This window comes from Anopheles bellator, chromosome 2 (genome assembly GCF_943735745.2).
Source record: "Anopheles bellator chromosome 2, idAnoBellAS_SP24_06.2, whole genome shotgun sequence".
Lineage (NCBI taxonomy): Eukaryota > Metazoa > Arthropoda > Insecta > Diptera > Culicidae > Anopheles > Anopheles bellator.
In genome coordinates, this window is record NC_071286.1 from 25,294,868 (window position 1) to 25,312,029 (window position 17,162).

The 17,162-nt window shown below is 49.3% G+C and overlaps 1 protein-coding gene across 1 annotated transcript in view; it reads left to right on the forward strand.

The window, feature by feature from the left end:
- The first annotated feature begins 362 nt into the window (after positions 1-362).
- Positions 363-17,162, forward strand: part of LOC131207251 (uncharacterized) — a 71,065-nt gene continuing 54,265 nt past the window's right edge. The window contains exon 1 of the mRNA XM_058199860.1: positions 363-441. Within this exon, the coding sequence (XP_058055843.1) occupies positions 372-441 (70 nt within the window). The 5' untranslated portion in view covers positions 363-371. The remainder of the gene's footprint in view (positions 442-17,162) is intronic.

Genomic DNA, 17,162 nt, shown 5'->3' on the forward strand with positions numbered 1-17,162 from the left:
GCATACCCGGCACCCGTTCACCGTTGATTCGAGGGCAACGCCAAGGAGCGTGGCAGACGTGCCACTCAGTGCTGCAGTGTGTGTGCGTGCGTGCATGTGTGTGGTGCTTAGTGCTTAGAAGTGGTGTGCAGTAAGCCGCTTCGGAAGCTGCTAACCCGCCGAAGACGAAGTGCATCGCAGATACGGTTCTGGCCTCGCCCTCTCCACTCGAGCATCGGTCGAGCGTAGTGTGTGTTCGATTCGGAGCCTTCTGTGAACCCGACAAGGTTTCAGCGTGCAGATCGACCTAATCGAAGCGACCGACTGGAAACGCAGTGGGCAGAACGAAGGCATCCGAAGGCCCGATCGCCGAGTGGATAAACGCATCCAAAATGACAATGACGACGGCACACACGCTGTGCATCGTGGGGATGATTATTTTCTTCAGCTCGAGTGGCACAGGTAAGACGCCCGTAACGAAGGTCTCAGGTCCGTCCAAGGCTTGTCGACTCGAGCCGGATTTGGATTGATTGCCTGGAAGTGCTTCTTTCCCATGTGCATGTGTGCATGTGTCCGTATTTTTCCCTATTTTATGTCGGATAAAGGGGAGTGCGCCGGGAGTGCGCTCCGTCGGACCTGACAGACAGGAAGCCAGGGGAAACGGAGTATCAACGTTGAAATCTTGGCACCGTAATGGAGTACGCTACAGCTCCATGCAGCGCGTGCATTGTTAAGTACGTCTTGCAACGGTGCACTTCCGTATGCAACGGGAAATTTATGGCCACCCTTCCCTTAAGCTCTGCGGATCTTTTTGCCCCAAACAAGGGCTTCAGGCGGTAGATCGTATGCCAATGGTTTTTTTTTTACTTTATATCAAGATGTGTTCAAGCAATGATTTAGACTTGAAAAATCCTTTAACACAACTGCACAGATCAGTGCTTGAAAGTTCTTTGGTCGGAAAAGAGTTTTTCATAGCTTAGTAACTATTTTTAGTACCAACAGTACACATATCCGATAAAAACGGAAATAATTACTTTTATTCAAACTAAACCCTCAAACTATTCGTAATATGCGAGGACTTTGAATTAATTCATTCGGTTTTTTTTACCAGGAACCAAACTCGACATCTATGTGGGTTCTAGCCCGTTCTAATAGAAATAGATAACATTTTAAACAATATGTTGAATAAGGCATGGCCCAGTTAGAATCGGGAACAATTGCATTAGCTCTTTCTCGGGGTTGGTTTGACTTAGGAAACACATCAAGGTATCAAATTAAAGGTATTTTATTGTACTTTAAGAGAAAAATTTCATAAATTTATTATGTCGGTCATCGGATGAAATCACGAACTTTCTTTAGAATGCGCGCTATAATTTTTTGCATAATCTTCTAGTCCACCTCAGCGGCTAATTTGATACAATTTCTCGCCATCTCTACAGCATCCCACATCACCTTTCCAGTATTTTTCAACTTCCTATTGATCGTTGCCCAATAATTTTCGATTGGGTGGAGTTTAGGGCAACTTGGTGGGTTGATATCCTTTGTGATGAAATCCACCTTATTGTAAAATTATCACAGAACTACATCCCTGCTGTAGTGGCAGCTTTCCAAATCAGGCCAAAACATTACCGAACCTTTGTGTGACTTAGTAAATGATAGAACTAGCTTTTTGAGGCACTCTTCCTTGTGTAGAGTTTAGTTCATCGTCGTGTTTGTGATGAAAACCTTGATTTCTGTCCACAGGTGCAACTTCCTTGTCATATCATAATTTTTTGTGCAAATTTATTGGCGAATACAAATTTGATCTTGGAGGGGACATCTCCCCGTGCCGTGGCGAGATAAAATTTTGGTCCAGGAAGCCGTTCAAAATCAAATTTCAAGTATGTTTCGTCGTCCATAAGCAAGCATCCTTTGTATTTACCTCGTCAGAACCTTTTCGTACAACTAGAAGCGCGTGTTTTAATTACTAGATTTTGTGTAAGTGTCCTTTGTGGATGCTTACATGCAAGGAAAAAACAGTAGCCTCTTCGTAGACAGATCTTCCGGGCAGTACTTTTGCTGGTACCATATTTTTTTGCAATATCCCGAACCTAAAGTCCAGGATTTGCCTCGATTGATCTTAAAACCTTCCAGTTCAGCTGCCGATTGTATGTTCCACTACGACGTCTACTCTGAATCTTTCAATCTACGGTATTGGGTTCCCAGAAACGGTAAAACACAACATATATAGTTGATTTTGCAAATTTTTGTGTTTTTGAGATTTTTAAAGTAGACCACGTGAGTGTGCAGAATTATTTTTCCTCTATCGAGTTCAATTAAGCATAACTTTCCATAAACTCCACGTACTAAGATGAAACTTTCAGCACTGAAAGTTGAATGTTTACTGAAGACATAGCTGTCAAAATAATAGAAATCCGACCACCAGAGGCGCTGCTAGAAAACATATAATTGTTCCCGATTCTAAGTGGGACATGCTTTATTAATCATTATAGCACTTTCAATAAAAAGCGAAACGACTTCGCTAATCGAAAGGGTTCGGAAAGTTGTACAGTCCGCTTCCAGGCTCATGTTGAAATTTGTGTGTAATCTAATATTTGTTGTCATGAAAAGCTGAGCCTTTTTTTCACCCCCGCTCACCACGCGTTGGATTAGGCGCCACACAATCATAACGCAACGGACCGGCGGACGTGTTGAGTTTTTCCCTTTTCCTTGATCATTAATTTATATTTGCACGAGAATTTATGCACGCAACGCCCGCTTCAACCTCCCCTGGGCAAACAGTGGAATCGGAAGCCGAGTGCCAAACCCACTCCGAGCCAACCGATGATGATATACGACGACGACGACGGCGGCGACGGTGCGCCAGAAGTGAGCATCGAGCCGGTGTTTGCGTTGCGTATCAATATTAAAATACCCACCAGCCCCAGAAATGGGCCGGTTCGCCTTTTTTGCCACCGGCACCGGCAACTCGGTATGCAAATGATCAGCACACGGGTGGCCGGGCGGGTGGTCGGCCGGGGGGGGCGGCCAGGAACGGAACGCCGAAATTCCCCCCTCGTACACATACACATAGCGAAGAAATTGAATAAGCCATCAAAATCTTAACTCACTTCCTGTGCGCGCACCGTGCTCCCCGTGGCTCGGAACATTCTCATCTGGGAAAAAGGGCCGCAGCGGAACCGGAAGGAAGGTAACGTATGAGGCGTATGCAAAGGACGGGGAGGGAAGAAACAAAAATCCATCGCAAACATCCGGCATTTATTTTTCTCGCAGTTATTTTCCCCCAAAAGCGGAGCGTCGTCAAAGAGTCGTTTGATGATTGACATAAAACGGGAATTGTTGTATTGCCGGTCGGCTTCCGTCGCCTCGGTCGACCGCCCCTCCCGCCGGGGTGGTAGGCGAGGGTGGAAAGCATAAACTTTTCGGCTTTATAGGTGCCTGCCTGATTACTTGCTGCTGCTGCTGCTGCTTCCTCCTTCTGGGCCGTACGCTTGTCAAATAATCACAGTCCCGGGCGGAGCGAGTCGGGCGCTGCTGTGCTCCAACATAACGCGCGAGCTGCTTTTGTGCCTCGTCGATGTGTGTGTGCGCGATAGTGACTTTAAAATTTGCAAACGACAGGTCAGGCTTAGCGTACCACGGTTTGAAGTCAAGTATTTATGGCGATGGAGGCGCATGGTGCTTTAAGTGAAATTTCGCCCCCCGGGAAATTGACGGGATTTAATGCGGATGTGCGGATTTTTATGTGCCCTCATTTTTCCGGCTATAAAACTTCGGTGCCAAACCGATTGCCGTTCCTCCCTTGCCCGCTTTGTGGTGCCAGTTGAAACCGGGGATCGGTTTATCGGCGATTTCATCGATCGTGTTTAATTTGTGGTCATCCGGCCGTGTTCGGTGGCGCCCGGCAAACCAATCGGCAAATGTTGCCGGGCACTCGAAATCAGGAGCGTTCGAATTGTCAGCCCGATAACCGCATCTCGAGCACAGCCCCTGGAGCGCTGGTCGATTTCGTCGTTACAGCAATTTTCATGATGTATTCAAAGTGCCGAACCCGAATCGCGCCAGGCCGGTGGAAATGATGGTGCCATTATCATACACAAGGCTTACGGGTTTTTCATTTTGCTTCGAAACCGTACCGGGTACCGGGTACGTCGTCGATTAAATTGAGGCCCAACGCTTTTATACTTTGCTGTAAATGAAACTCCCACAGTTACGGAGGCACATAAATTATGCATCACGTTGACATATTTGATTTAATCAGCTCCGACAGTGTAAAATCCATTATGAAATACTCTAGTCGAGCACAATGCTGAAATGGCAAATAATGGTTTCTTTTTTCTATAATAACGTCATCACAGGTGCTAAGCTTAAAGAGCAGTACTTAAGGTTCACACATAAACGTACACCTAATCGTAATTGGTTGCGTCGTCTAATACGTTACTGGCGAGAAGAAGGGACCACCATATCGATCCTTGCCTTTGGTGCTTGCTGTGCTTTCAATTGGCCGCTAAATGGTTAACTGTTTCGTGCCGGCCAGATAACCGAGGTGCATCATTTGACTAATGGTGCCGATGATTTATGATCCTCATCCTCCATGTCTACCGTGTTCGATTGCCCAACGGGCGGCGGTGTGCAAACCTCCGGCTAACTAATAACTGCTCTTTGATTCATTTAATCAATGCGATAAATTTGATTAAGTATAAATCATGCAATTACTGCTAAACACGATGCGAATGATTTCAGCATCATTCATAATGCATGTACCCAATTAATTCAATGATGCGATACAATGTGGGCTAATCACGATGCAGTTTTACAACAGCACAACTTTTACCTCGGTTCTTTGGCTCTACTCCTATACAATGCTGGCTCCATTCGCCATAATCAAAACCAACTCTTCCTTCAATTACATCAAACCGCAATCAATATGCGGAATGGATTATGCAATCATCGAACGAAAGTGCACTGATGAATGGACCCCTAAATTATGTAAAATGTACTAACATCGCGTACCAGTCCCAATTATTTGGGGTGTAATTTAATTGAACTGCTAATCAGCCGCTCGGTGCAAAGCGATTGACATTGACAGTGTTTAGTAAAACATTTTCACACAAAAGAAACCCCCTCATTGCGGGGTAGCCCCGTTCGGTAAACAAACACAATTAAAGCTCAACCCGTGGCTTGAAAGATTTTGCGAGCATTTTCGGAAACCAGAACACCGACTGACGGAAGGGAAAAGAATAGACAGAAAAAAACATTCTTCCGAATAGCCCCACAGTACGGCGAATTGGAGGCAATAATCGTTAATTATGCTTTTCCATTCGCGCCGCGCTGCGGTTGGAAAAATCGCTGAAACGTATCATTGATCAAATCAACCGCAATCTCCGCTGCGCGCACCATCGGCCGTGGTCGTCCTGCGGGCGGGCCCAAAATCGAGAGTCGTAGGTGGTGGTGTGCGTGGCTAGGGTCGTTTATGCTTCATCATCCGGACGCTACCCACCGCACCGTACCAGGCAAAGCATTCGATGAAAGCTCGATGTTTTCGAGCCGCCGAGCTCCGATGGCTTAGCCCGGAGGTCCTTCGCGGACACGCAAAGTACCGGACGCGCCTCACCAGGCAGTGGCCAACGTGAGAAACCGCATCCCACCATTAGTGAAAAAAAGCAACAGGAAAACGCTTGCTCTATCTCTCTCTCTCTAAAGGACGGCGCCCATTTCACGGCCCGTTTCGCACGCATCGTCCGAGGGCAGGAGCATAGGAAGCGCGTTCGTGTTCTGGGCCGTGGTCGATTTTGCGTATCGGCTGGGCTTCTCGCATAAATATTAATTTAATATCATCCGGATTGCGGGCGACTACAAGAAAACGGAATGCCACATTACATTCGGCCGGCCAGCCAGCCAGCCAGCCAGACCGCCACCCGGTAATTAAGTGAACTCCATTCAACAGTTCCGGGAAAAGGCTCCCGACTTCAATTCCGCGCCCGTTCCATTTCTCTTTTCGATCGTTTTCCACGCTTCAGCGGGGCGCAGCCCAGTTTCCGGAATAAAGATATCAACTAAATACCACATTCAAAAAGCTCATTACCTTAACGGTCGCCCCAATTGTAAGCTCATAATGTTTACGTCAGCCCGCACGGAAAGGAAAATCGTAGCACGTAGCATAAAATGTTAAAATGTGTTTCAACCCCACCAGTGCAGCCATTGGCGGCCATTGGCTCCCGGCCAATGGGCCGCCCACTTCTGATTGAAGTATCAATAAAACCCCCGGCATATGTTGCATTTTGAAATATCAAACATCACCAAACCCATATCGCCACCGCACACGTATTACATATTCCACGGCCGGCACGATGTGGGCCCAATTTCAAATCCATCTCAAGCCATCATCAATCTGTTCCGACAACGCAATCAAAATCGCTTGCATCAGTTTCGCTCCGGCAAAAAAAGGAACAGGGAAAAAATATCATAAAATTTTGCTCCCGACTCGGCCGACGGACCGAACGCCACCATCTGTCCATCCGGAAGCGGACACAACGCACTGCGCTGACAGACCAAAATAAAAAAAACACGGAAACACGAGCAAAAAAGTGACGGCGATACATCGGAAAAGCTTTTTTCCTACGATTGCTTCCGTCCCATCCGTCATTCCGTGCATCCGCTCGGAGTTGCCGGAGTTCATTTCCGGGCGCTTCCCCACCGCAGGGTCCTGGAGCGGATCGTGGGCATCGGGTCCGATCGGGTCCGCCACATAGTAGTGCGCCCTTCGCCCAACACTAATCCCGAATAAAGCGACGCCAAAAGCAACGAAGAGAAAAAAGAAACACGCTTCCAATAAAACCCTGACTAAGCCGAAAGCGCCGCCCATCCTCGCGGTGACCGGTTCGTGTCAGTCATCGATTGGGGGAGGCCCACCACCCACGACGTCATGCTGTTGCTCACCTCGTCCGCTTCCGCTTCTTCTTCTTCTTCGTCGGTGAGGAGTAAAAATATTTACGACCATGCTGATTATGCAGAATAAATCAAACCGTGTTCTGGCTTCGATGAATAAAGCCCGGTGCGCACATCTCCGGTTCTCCATAAAATGGGAGCCGACCGTTTCGGGTTTTTGGCTCAGCCCTGGGGGGTGGGTGGCCCATGTTGGCCACCGTTTCAACCCCTTCAGCACACACACACACTCTGGCCGTGGCCGTCGGCATTTTAAAACCGTTGCGAACCGTATTCTCTCTTCTCCGACGAGGACGGACTTTCTTCGCATTCCTCCACGGTCCACGGTGGTCGCTCCCGTGGACGTCGCCGGCTTCCTCGGTCCGGGGCGTCACTATGGTAATGATGATTGAATTTGAAATATAAACCTCAACCTGTCGCCAGTTTCCATCATCGTCGTCGTCATCGCTTCCTGCGGGCCCCTGGTGGTGGTCCTGGGCGGCCTTTGTCGGGTGTCATAATTCACAAATTTGCGCACGACGCGAGGCCACCGGAAACCGACTGTGGGTTGCTGGCGGGCGAAAGGGTAAAGTTGGTTAGTCACTCGGGGCGGAAGGTTTTCAATAAGATTCCGTTGGGTATTAAGACCACAGCCACACAGTTTCCCAGGGCAACATACCGGGCCAAAGAATGTCCTCGGGCTTCGGTACACGCCACGGCCAGCAAAAGATGTCCTCGGAATGGGCGATGGCAAAAGCAAAAACCTACCCATGTTCCGCGGACTCCGATCTGGTCTGATTTAATTTCACTCCAACTCCGACCGGGCCAGGCTGGGGTGTTTGCGTGATGGCACGTGATGGCCCATTTCCATCACTTTCAATACCGCTTCTGGCTTCACTCTCGGGACTTTAATCGAAAGAGATTACGTTAAGTAAGAAGCCCTAGCATTAGCGCAGGATAACGCCGGGACGCAAAACTTAAATTAAATGGAAGTAACCCTGCAACCCGAGACCCGGGAGATCGTTGCTAAAACTTTGGATTACAAAAAAAAGTTAATGTTGAAAAAAAGTCGTTAATTCCAACTTCTGACAAATGGCCAGCACGGCCTCGACCCGCTGTCATCCGGTCCGAGCCGGAGCCCGCGCGCGAGAGCGAAGCCATAAATTAAATGTACGAAGGGCCGTGTCGATTCGCGGAATGAAACCCAATTCCTGCCGTGCGCCGTGGGCGGCCCAAGGATTCCCAAGAAAGCCAACCCGTTTTTATTTCGCTTTGTCAATAATCAAGAAATATGTCATGTTGGGTCGGTCGCGCCACCAGTCAACGAGCACCGGGAGTTCCGGGAAAGAGCTGTTCCGTCGGAGGGACGATAAATATTCTTGCTTATGGTCGCGCGCACCACGGACGCACTAGTTTCTGGGGTCGGAACTTCAGCCTCTGCGTTCGCACCCCCTCTTTCGCCGCTCCACGCACTAATCGATCAAGTTGGCGAAAGTTTTGCTTAATTCGCCGGCGACGGCGCTGTATACGAATTTATTGTTGTCACCGCCGGTACCGGCGCCGGCGCGTTAATGTATGCAAACAGAAATGGTTAATCTTCTGGTGGCTTGCCGGGGGTGGCTCGGGAGTTCGATTGACGGGACATGTTTGCGGCCGCCGCTATTTGCTTGCTGGTTGACATTATGAAAATACATGACAGCGAGACAGGCGACAGGTTTGAGCCCACGACAGCGCGCGATGGCTGCGGTCTAATGATGACAAAACGGTGCCCGGGTGCCCGGACGGAAATTCCTCGAACCGTGCGGTCTATTCCTAAAGACCGTACCCACCCTCTTTCCAACACCCGCAGGAAATCGGCGATGAAAAACGGGCCCGGACCCGGGACCAGCTAATCCCGGATCCGGTGCGGTGCCCAGCACGGCGAACTTTATTTGCTAATCCCCAAGAATGTGGCTCCGAAAGAATTCGCCCCGGGGACAAGATTATCGCCTGCCATTTTCTCTCGCTCTGGCTGGGGAGTCTTGGAGGCCGTTTGACGAGGGCCAATCCGAGGGCCATGTTTCAGCTTGTCAAAAAGGACACCCACCAGTTTCGGAGGCTGCCGGACGGGACATGTTCGCCGAATTCCGCAAAACCCTGACCCGACCAGCGGATCAGCGAATGGGACGGATATAAGAACAACGTTTCAATTCAACGACACCGACCACTAAAGTGAACCGCAAAGTCGACGAAATTTTGGCAAAGCATGTAGCACTGTGAGTTGCCCTCAGTTGCTCTGGTCAGTTCCGTAAACTTTCAGCTCCCATCCCTGCTCGACTTCGGGCGGAATGATGTGATGATGACGTGTGTGAATGACCGGAACCGGAAATACGTCGTCGAAGGACTCCCAAAAGTCCCGAAAAAAAAACCTCGGCACGATTATGACAGCCGCACAGCCGAAATAGGGCAAGTCCTGCGTCATGTTTACGCTTGTCGTCGCTAACTGTTGCGTGGACCACGGGCAGCCTCGGGGCGTCTCGACCCCCAAACACCGTCCATTTCCGGTCCGCAGTGATGGTGCCCTTTTCCATTGTGCACCCTCCCCGTGCGCCCTTTCCCCGCTAGGATGATATTTTTGCCAGGGGCCCTCCCTCCAGCGTTGGCCGGATTGGCCGGATGTTGCGAAGGGAAGAGAATTAAGAAAATTGTTATTAACTTAGGTCATTAATTTCAATGCGCCCCGGAAGTGATGGAATGTTGTTTTCGCCTAGACTTTGCCTTCTTTTCGCACCCACCGTCAAGGTCAGTTCAGTGACACCGCGAATTGACCCGTGGTCCGTGGTGTTGGCGGGAGCGAAATACGTTGTACAATCTTAAATTGGGCACCATAAACCCGATGTAATGAGAGTAATTTGGCAAGCATAAAGCATAATCATAACATCGTTACGGACTACATCATAAGTTAATTTATTAACTCAGCTGCCAAAAACTGCAAACAACCAACAACGGTGGCGCACCTTTCGCACCTTCAATGTTCGTCCAACATGAATTTTCACTTCCAATCGTGAGCCAAAACGTAGTCCTGGTGGTTGCAGTGTGAAAGAGATAAAGAAAAACTCCTTCACAGAGCGCGCCTTTGGTTGAGACCGAATCCGCGCATTTAAAGCATCCAGCTTCAACACGGACCCGCCCGGTTCTAAATCATCCTGTCACTCCGACCGACCACCGCCACTGCCTCAGTGCCGTGACGTGATGTCACTTTGTTGCGCTGTACACGTTTTGTAACAACCGTTTCGTCAGTTTACGGTATCCGGCAATCCTTTGGCATCCTTACGGCGGGGTGCGTACGTCCGGAAAAAGGGCGACAGGAAAAAGGCGGAAGCCAACGACTTCAAATGACAAATGCGACTCCCGACTCTCGCTTCGGATGCCGTATCACCGCCTTTCTTGAGCATCTTTTGCTTCTTTTGGACACGCAGATTCCTCCTCGAAGCAGCGAGAAAGAGAGTGTGTCCTTGTGTGCCCGAAGATTATCTTTCCGTCCCCTTTCGGGAAGCCGTTTTGCATGGCGAATTGCTGCGGTCGACGTCCGGGGGGCCTCGGCCTCGGACTGTGTTCGGCGCCGTCCGGGCTTAGCGACCGTTTTACGACCGGACCGGAAGCCGAATTGCTGGCAGCTTCTGTGTTCTGGCACCGCGCGCTTTTCGCGCCGAAGCGCAAAAGGAACCGGCCGGGCAGATTAATGGGCGCTATTTATAAAAGTGTAAATCGTTTTATCGCACTCACCGGGCGCACCGAGCTTACCCCCACCGCGTGGGTGCGACGGAACCACTTTTCCGAAGAACTCATTTCGCTTATTTATGCTGGAGCTGTGGCCGGGTCGAAACCGTGGCCGGGCGTACAGTAACGGGACGACGCGAGATCGGTGATAGTATCGTGCGAAGGACACTTTAAGACCCGATCCCTTTCAACCCCTTCCCAGCGCCGGAGCTGGGTTTCAGGGTTTATGCTTCTTCCTTCCGGGACAGTGAAGCGGCCGCCCGCAGACGGGCAAACACAGGCGTTTTGCTTTCCCAAACAATTGCCGGGCGGCCGAAGATGGATGTTTGCCGGGCAGAAAATTAAACAAAAACAGTGGCCGGTGTGTGGCGTGTGGCCTTCGCTTCAACAAAGGACCCGCACGCACTTCATAAAGCTGTAAGCGGCAGTCACGCCACATTTACTTTACATCCGATTAATTATGTTCCCTGGCCATCTTAATTTCTGGTCTTTTTCTGTCCCTTTCCCTTCGGCGGTCAAATTGGATGGTTTTGCTCGGTCGAAAAGGGTTACTTTGGTGACCTACTTGCGGATGGTAGTTCCAGTCTGCCACCTAGTTTCGAGTTTTTATTATGATTATTTTCACATTGTTTTAGATGGATTTTGCTAAGTACTCACAATTCACCGGGCTGCGGCGTTTGAAGGATTCATCGCCTGGGATTTTCCAAATCAATAATATGGCATAGATTCCGTTGGCAATATACTTGGATTATGCATTCCTTCACTAGCCAGTTCACTACACTCCCGGACCGGTGATGCCCACTTCACGTCGGTGAGCGTGCCAAGCTATAGGTCAACCCAGGCCCGACCGTAGATCCGGTCTGGTGATGGAATTCAGAACCATCCGGTCCGGCCAACTCCACCCAGGGTTCGATTAATGCTCCCGCCGTGGAGTGCCTTCTCGAGCCACGTTCAGCCGTAGCGTGGTAGTAGATAAGGCACATACGAGCAAAAATTCCGTATTCCTCGCAGGAAGCGTTCCGAAATAGTCGTCCGAGACTAGCCGGCCCGAGTGCGCCTGTGTGGCACTCGCATCTCTCATCGGCCAAGCACGGCCCGGACGTGCTACATCGCAACCCGCGCGCTCGGTCTCGGATACTGCGACCGGCCAACCCAGTTATGTGCGAAGTTATGCTCAGGCAAATTATTATCGTTATTATGCTTCGGAGCTTTCGGATCCCAGCGCTGTCGAGTGGCCCTCGGATCATGGGGATGAATAATTTATCGCTCAATAATTACGTTCGACTCGATCACTTAAAGGCCCTCTCTTTCGTTCTCGCTTGCGTTCGTCTGCGCCGCGTGTGGTTTGATGTCTAAACCTTTGGCATCAAGCAGTTCGGTGTTGCTGCTTTTTATGCAATTTTTGCCCCCTTCGAAGGATCGTCCAGGCGCTCAGTTGGCGATACTGCCCCCCTTTAAATACAGCTGGCAACATCGAACCAATTTGCGTTTGCGGGGCTGAGACGAACATAATCAATGATCAGTGCGTAATCGGTCCGTAATATTTTTTTTAACACTTCTAAAACGCTCGAAAAAAATACAATGCGTGATAAAAATACAGAGAAGGGTCCCGACCAACGGTCCGTTGTTTTTGTGTCACCCGTTAGTAACGAGATTGTTCGATAGCAGTCCAATCTGCGGAATCAATCATTATTTCAGCCCAGCCAGTCGTAAATAACGGTTCCGGGCCGGTGTTTCAGAGAACTCCACCAAACCAGATTATCTTCTAATTACATAATTTCCTGCTCCAATCACCATGTTCCACCGTTTGCAAACCGAACTTTGCAACCGTGTGCCGAGCATACAGTTTATGCTGCACGATATTTGCTTGCAGCAATGAGAGTACTTTAGCATTACAAACGAATCGATTAGTTTCCATAATAAAACCCCTTATAAAAATAACCCTTCACTCTTTTCAACACACAAACAGCGCGGTCGAATAAAAACGAGTCTCGTTGTATGATTCTCGCTACAATAATTTATGGAGTCCACATGAGTTCCCCATAATTAAGATCGACTAATCATGGACTGGAAAAAAAGTGGAGAGTGCCTGGCCGTCCTCGGGTCCACCCTTAGTCGGGTTGTGAAAAATGTAGTTCATTTGAAACAATTTCCCAGCGCCGGGGCCCGCACCAATGGCTATCGTTCCGGACCCAATTTATTATTGGCTCCACCGAAGGGCTGGGAAAAAGTTGATTCGTTACCGTATTTTTGCCGTATCGAAATGGAATCAATTAATTCCGCTCGCCGGAGACTAGTTTTCCAATCGGCACGGCGCACCATTTCTCATCATCGATTTGCTTTCCTGGTGCGATCCTTGCTGTGCAGCCCGAGGCCCCCATCCTTGGGCGTGGGTCGAAGAATCATCCCCCGGTCGTCGGGGTTTCTAATATATTGAGCCCCGGACAGGCGGGGGGACCAACGCCGGAAAGTGGCACGTAATTGCGTTCGGTGGTTGCGAACTGAAAGCGATAATTTAATATAACGAATAGAGGCGACAAACTGACCAACGGAACGCCGGCCAGCACCAGTGTCTGGGTCAAAGATTGTGTCATTGTCGGTGTTTGTTCGAGGTTTCCAGTTACGAAGGCCCCGATTATGATTTGCTAACGACCATTTTAGTTTAAATTTTAATTTATTTTAATTATAATTTCGAGTGATTAAACTGACAAATTGCCTTCGTTTTTCCGCGTAGTATCACAATTTCACAGCGTTTCGCTATCAGGAAAAAAAAATATCCGTGGCATCGCACGCACAGGATGTAAGCCGATAACGAGCCACGCGAAACAACATGCGAACCTTGTTCTGCACCTCAAACTGGATTTGAGTGGATCCAGTTGCCTCGTGGTGGCATCCGTGCCTAGGGACTGTCAACGTCGGCTCCGCTACATCTCAAGTACTGTTACCAAGCGGTGCTAATGAGGTTCCCAAACTAAATTAGCCGAGTAGTTCCCGTAAGTGCGGAGAAGATGATGCACACCGACGGCGGAGAGTGGACGAACTATTTAACGTAATTATGCTCGGAATTTAATAAGGAGCTGTGTGTACCTCTCACAGTTTGGTGAGAGGTTTTTTCTACTTTCTGTCGAAACTTTCCACTTGCAGCACGCTTCATCGGGCTCGCGCTCCGATATTCATAATTCACCAGCAACGACGCCCGCGACTGCGAACCTACTTCCATGTTGACAATTATTGTCAAATTTCCAACAAGATGAGGTAGATTATCACGTTCGTGAAACTTCTACCACGCCCGGAGGGCTAAAGCATGGCAACAGTGCGGAATGCGGAACGGTTGACACTCATTCACTTCAATAACCGACATCAGTCCTTGTTTTCGAAAGTCTTCGTGATGTATTTATGAAGTTAATTTTGACGAAAGATGGAACTGGCTTACGCTTGTAGCCGTTTGCGAGAACGCTAGGGCTAGGCTAAGGCAATGAGTGAACTGAAGTTTAAACTAAAAAAGGATCGTTAAAAGTCATACCATAATATCAACTTTTTTGGATTCATTACATCAAACCTGTTCGCTATTTGGCAGCATTTGAAACTCCCCATGAAGGCCATTTCTTCTTCTGATTTGGTACCAGTAACGATCAGCTTTTCTACCGAAAGAAGTCCTAAACTTCGGGCCCATTTTTTGGCAATTTACTGCGCACTACGGTGCAGCCGATCCGGCGGTCCTCCCGCACAGCACCGCTCAACACTTCGATTGATTCCAATTTCGCACAACGACGCGACGCGGAAAGAAGCTGCGAAATGCCGTCACAAATTACGTCTGGTTCCTGGCGACGATTTACCTTTCGCTTCGCTTGGCCGGCCCTGGACTCGACCGTGAAACGCAATGAAGCGAAAACTTCCAAGCTCCGGCGCGGGAAAGCTCATAAAGGGGGGTGGGACGTGGAGTAGTGGACCCTGGACCGGAATGGAAAACGATCCTAGATGCCGTAATGGTGGACGTCGCCCGAGGACAGTCCCACCGCCGTGGTCCGTGCGACTGACTGGCCATCGGACGTGGAGCAATCATAAATAAAAAGTGCGTTTCTCTTGAGTTCGGAAAATTCCTCCCCACTTTTCCGGAGGACCACCGGGTGGGCGAGCATTACTGAGGCCGGGTGTCAGGGTCGGTTGGACCAGTCCGGGTATTGATTGAAACATTGAATGAATAATAAATTAGAATTTAATGAAAGCGAAACATTTCCCACGCGGCTGATTGGAGGAGGTGGTGCTGCGGTGGGTGGCCGGGGCCACGTGGGAGGACACCGACAACAGCACCCGCAACGGGTCGGACCCATGTGGCCTAGAGCGACCAATGTGCACCACGCAACGACATTCGGAAGCCGGGGCCAGCGGCCCAATTGTCCGTTTCGAAAGTCCCCGGCTCCGGCGCACGGTTCCGAAAGCAAATTACCGTACTCGATCCTATTTTGTGCTTTTTTCGCTCACTTCTTCTCTCTCTCGCTCGTTTTGTTTCATTCTGAACGGTTTCCTTCTGACGAAGGACATGAGACATGTCCGGCCGGTGACGGCGATACACCCCGGGCATTTGGATTGGGTTGCCGAGCATAATGAACTCATAATAATTTCGGCCACCGTACACCGGAGGCGGTGACGGTGTTTCGTCCTCGTCGCCGTTGCCATTTCGGAGACCATATTTTTTATGACTCCCGCCGTTCCGGGAAAGGGAAACCAGGCGTTAATGAGAGGTTCACTTGATTGGGAAGCTCACCGGAATGTGGCCCAAGATGGACAGCAAGCTTGTCTGCCTCGAACACGGTGGGGGTCGTTGACGGTTAAATGAATCGCAAAACGGTCTCTGCTTGTGGGTCGGCCACTCGGTCTAAGCTCTCGGTTTTTGACATTTTAATCAAGCGGCGGCTCGACAGATTTTCCATTAATCAGCTCCATTTGTGTAGAGTAGCTATTTTGAGACGGTTTTGGCTCTAACCGGAAACATTGGTTCTCAGTCCCGACTTGAAGTCCATCGATAGCGTGTTATGTTTATTTTTTCAAAAATTGCCTTTGCCTAGAAATAAAACCGAAAACTTAACAGATACCACTAAACAGAGGTACTTGACCACTGGTGTGCGAGTAAGAACCGGTTGGCTCTGGCTGTCAATTTAACCCTCGTCACACTGCCTTATCGGCAACACTGCCTTGTTTTGACATTTAAAAAGAAGGAACAACGTTTGAGTCTGCAAGTTACGCTTCAGGAGATTGGAACATGTCGATTTTTGTGCCGGCAAAGTACAAAATGCCGACAGAATCGGTTTGCAATCTGCTGCGGAATCGAAGCTCTTGAAAAATTGCAACACTTTGAAGGGCTCAAAAAAGGAGAGATCTTTGAGCGAGCGTAGAACACCTCCAAAAAAGTTCCAAGACACTGAATTACAAAAATGTTTAGACCAAGTTGATACAAAAACGCTGCTACAACACGTGAGATCGACCGAATGTAACTTAAAATGTGTTGAAAGCCATGGGAAAGATCCAGAACATCGAATTGTAACTGGAGATATAAAGACGATTCATGTTGAAAATCCTCACCGTAAAAGATCTTGGGTAAGTCCAGGAGGACCATCAACATCGGTTGCCCAACCAACTCTCTTGGGACGGCAATCAGTGCTCTGTGGTTGGTTGGAAAGGAATGATCTACTATGAGCTACCGAAGCGGTTGATGTGTAACCAACAGGAACTGGCCAATAAATTTGGTCATAGATCCATAATCCAGCACTAAATTCCACCGCGAAAACACCGCTTCAGCAACGCAACAAGTCTCTCGCGTTACTTTCGGCCGTCAGATAAGAGGCGTGCAGTAGCTTCCGCAAAATTACCTTTACTCAGTCTGAACGAACTCGGAAGCATCGGAAAATAAATGCACCATAAACGATACCTTTCAGCTTGCACTTGCACTTTGCAAAACTTTATCAACCGTTTAAAATTTTACACAAATCTCTCCAACTGCACCCTGGGAACACGCTCGAGGCAACCCCAGGAACGTGCTAAGCCGGGCCCGGCCACCGACCGGGTTCGATGCAGATGCGCACCGAGAAGCTAACGATTATTTTATGAGCACGTCTCCCGTCGCCCCGTCGTCGGCCAGCAAGCAAGGAAACCGTGCCGTGCGCATTATGAAAGTGCATCCGTAATGCGTTTCCGGTGAGTGTTTGCGGCGTTACTGCCGGGGGCCCTGTGCATGCATCTGAATATTTGTCCGTTTGTGGCGCCGTGGCGAGGGCTGTAAGCCGCGGTGTGACCCCCCGAACCCGGTAGCTGCCCCGGATCGGATCAGGGATACTGATGGTGCGGTGGTTCCTCATCGCTTGCCCGAGCAAGTGGAGCATAGATTTTCTTTCTCCAACACCGAGCCAGCCCCCAGAAGATCAACCTCAAACTTTGCATTATATTTGAAATTGTTTTGCATAACTTTTGCCAGCGCTACTGTTGCTCCGAGCCTTCCGCGCATC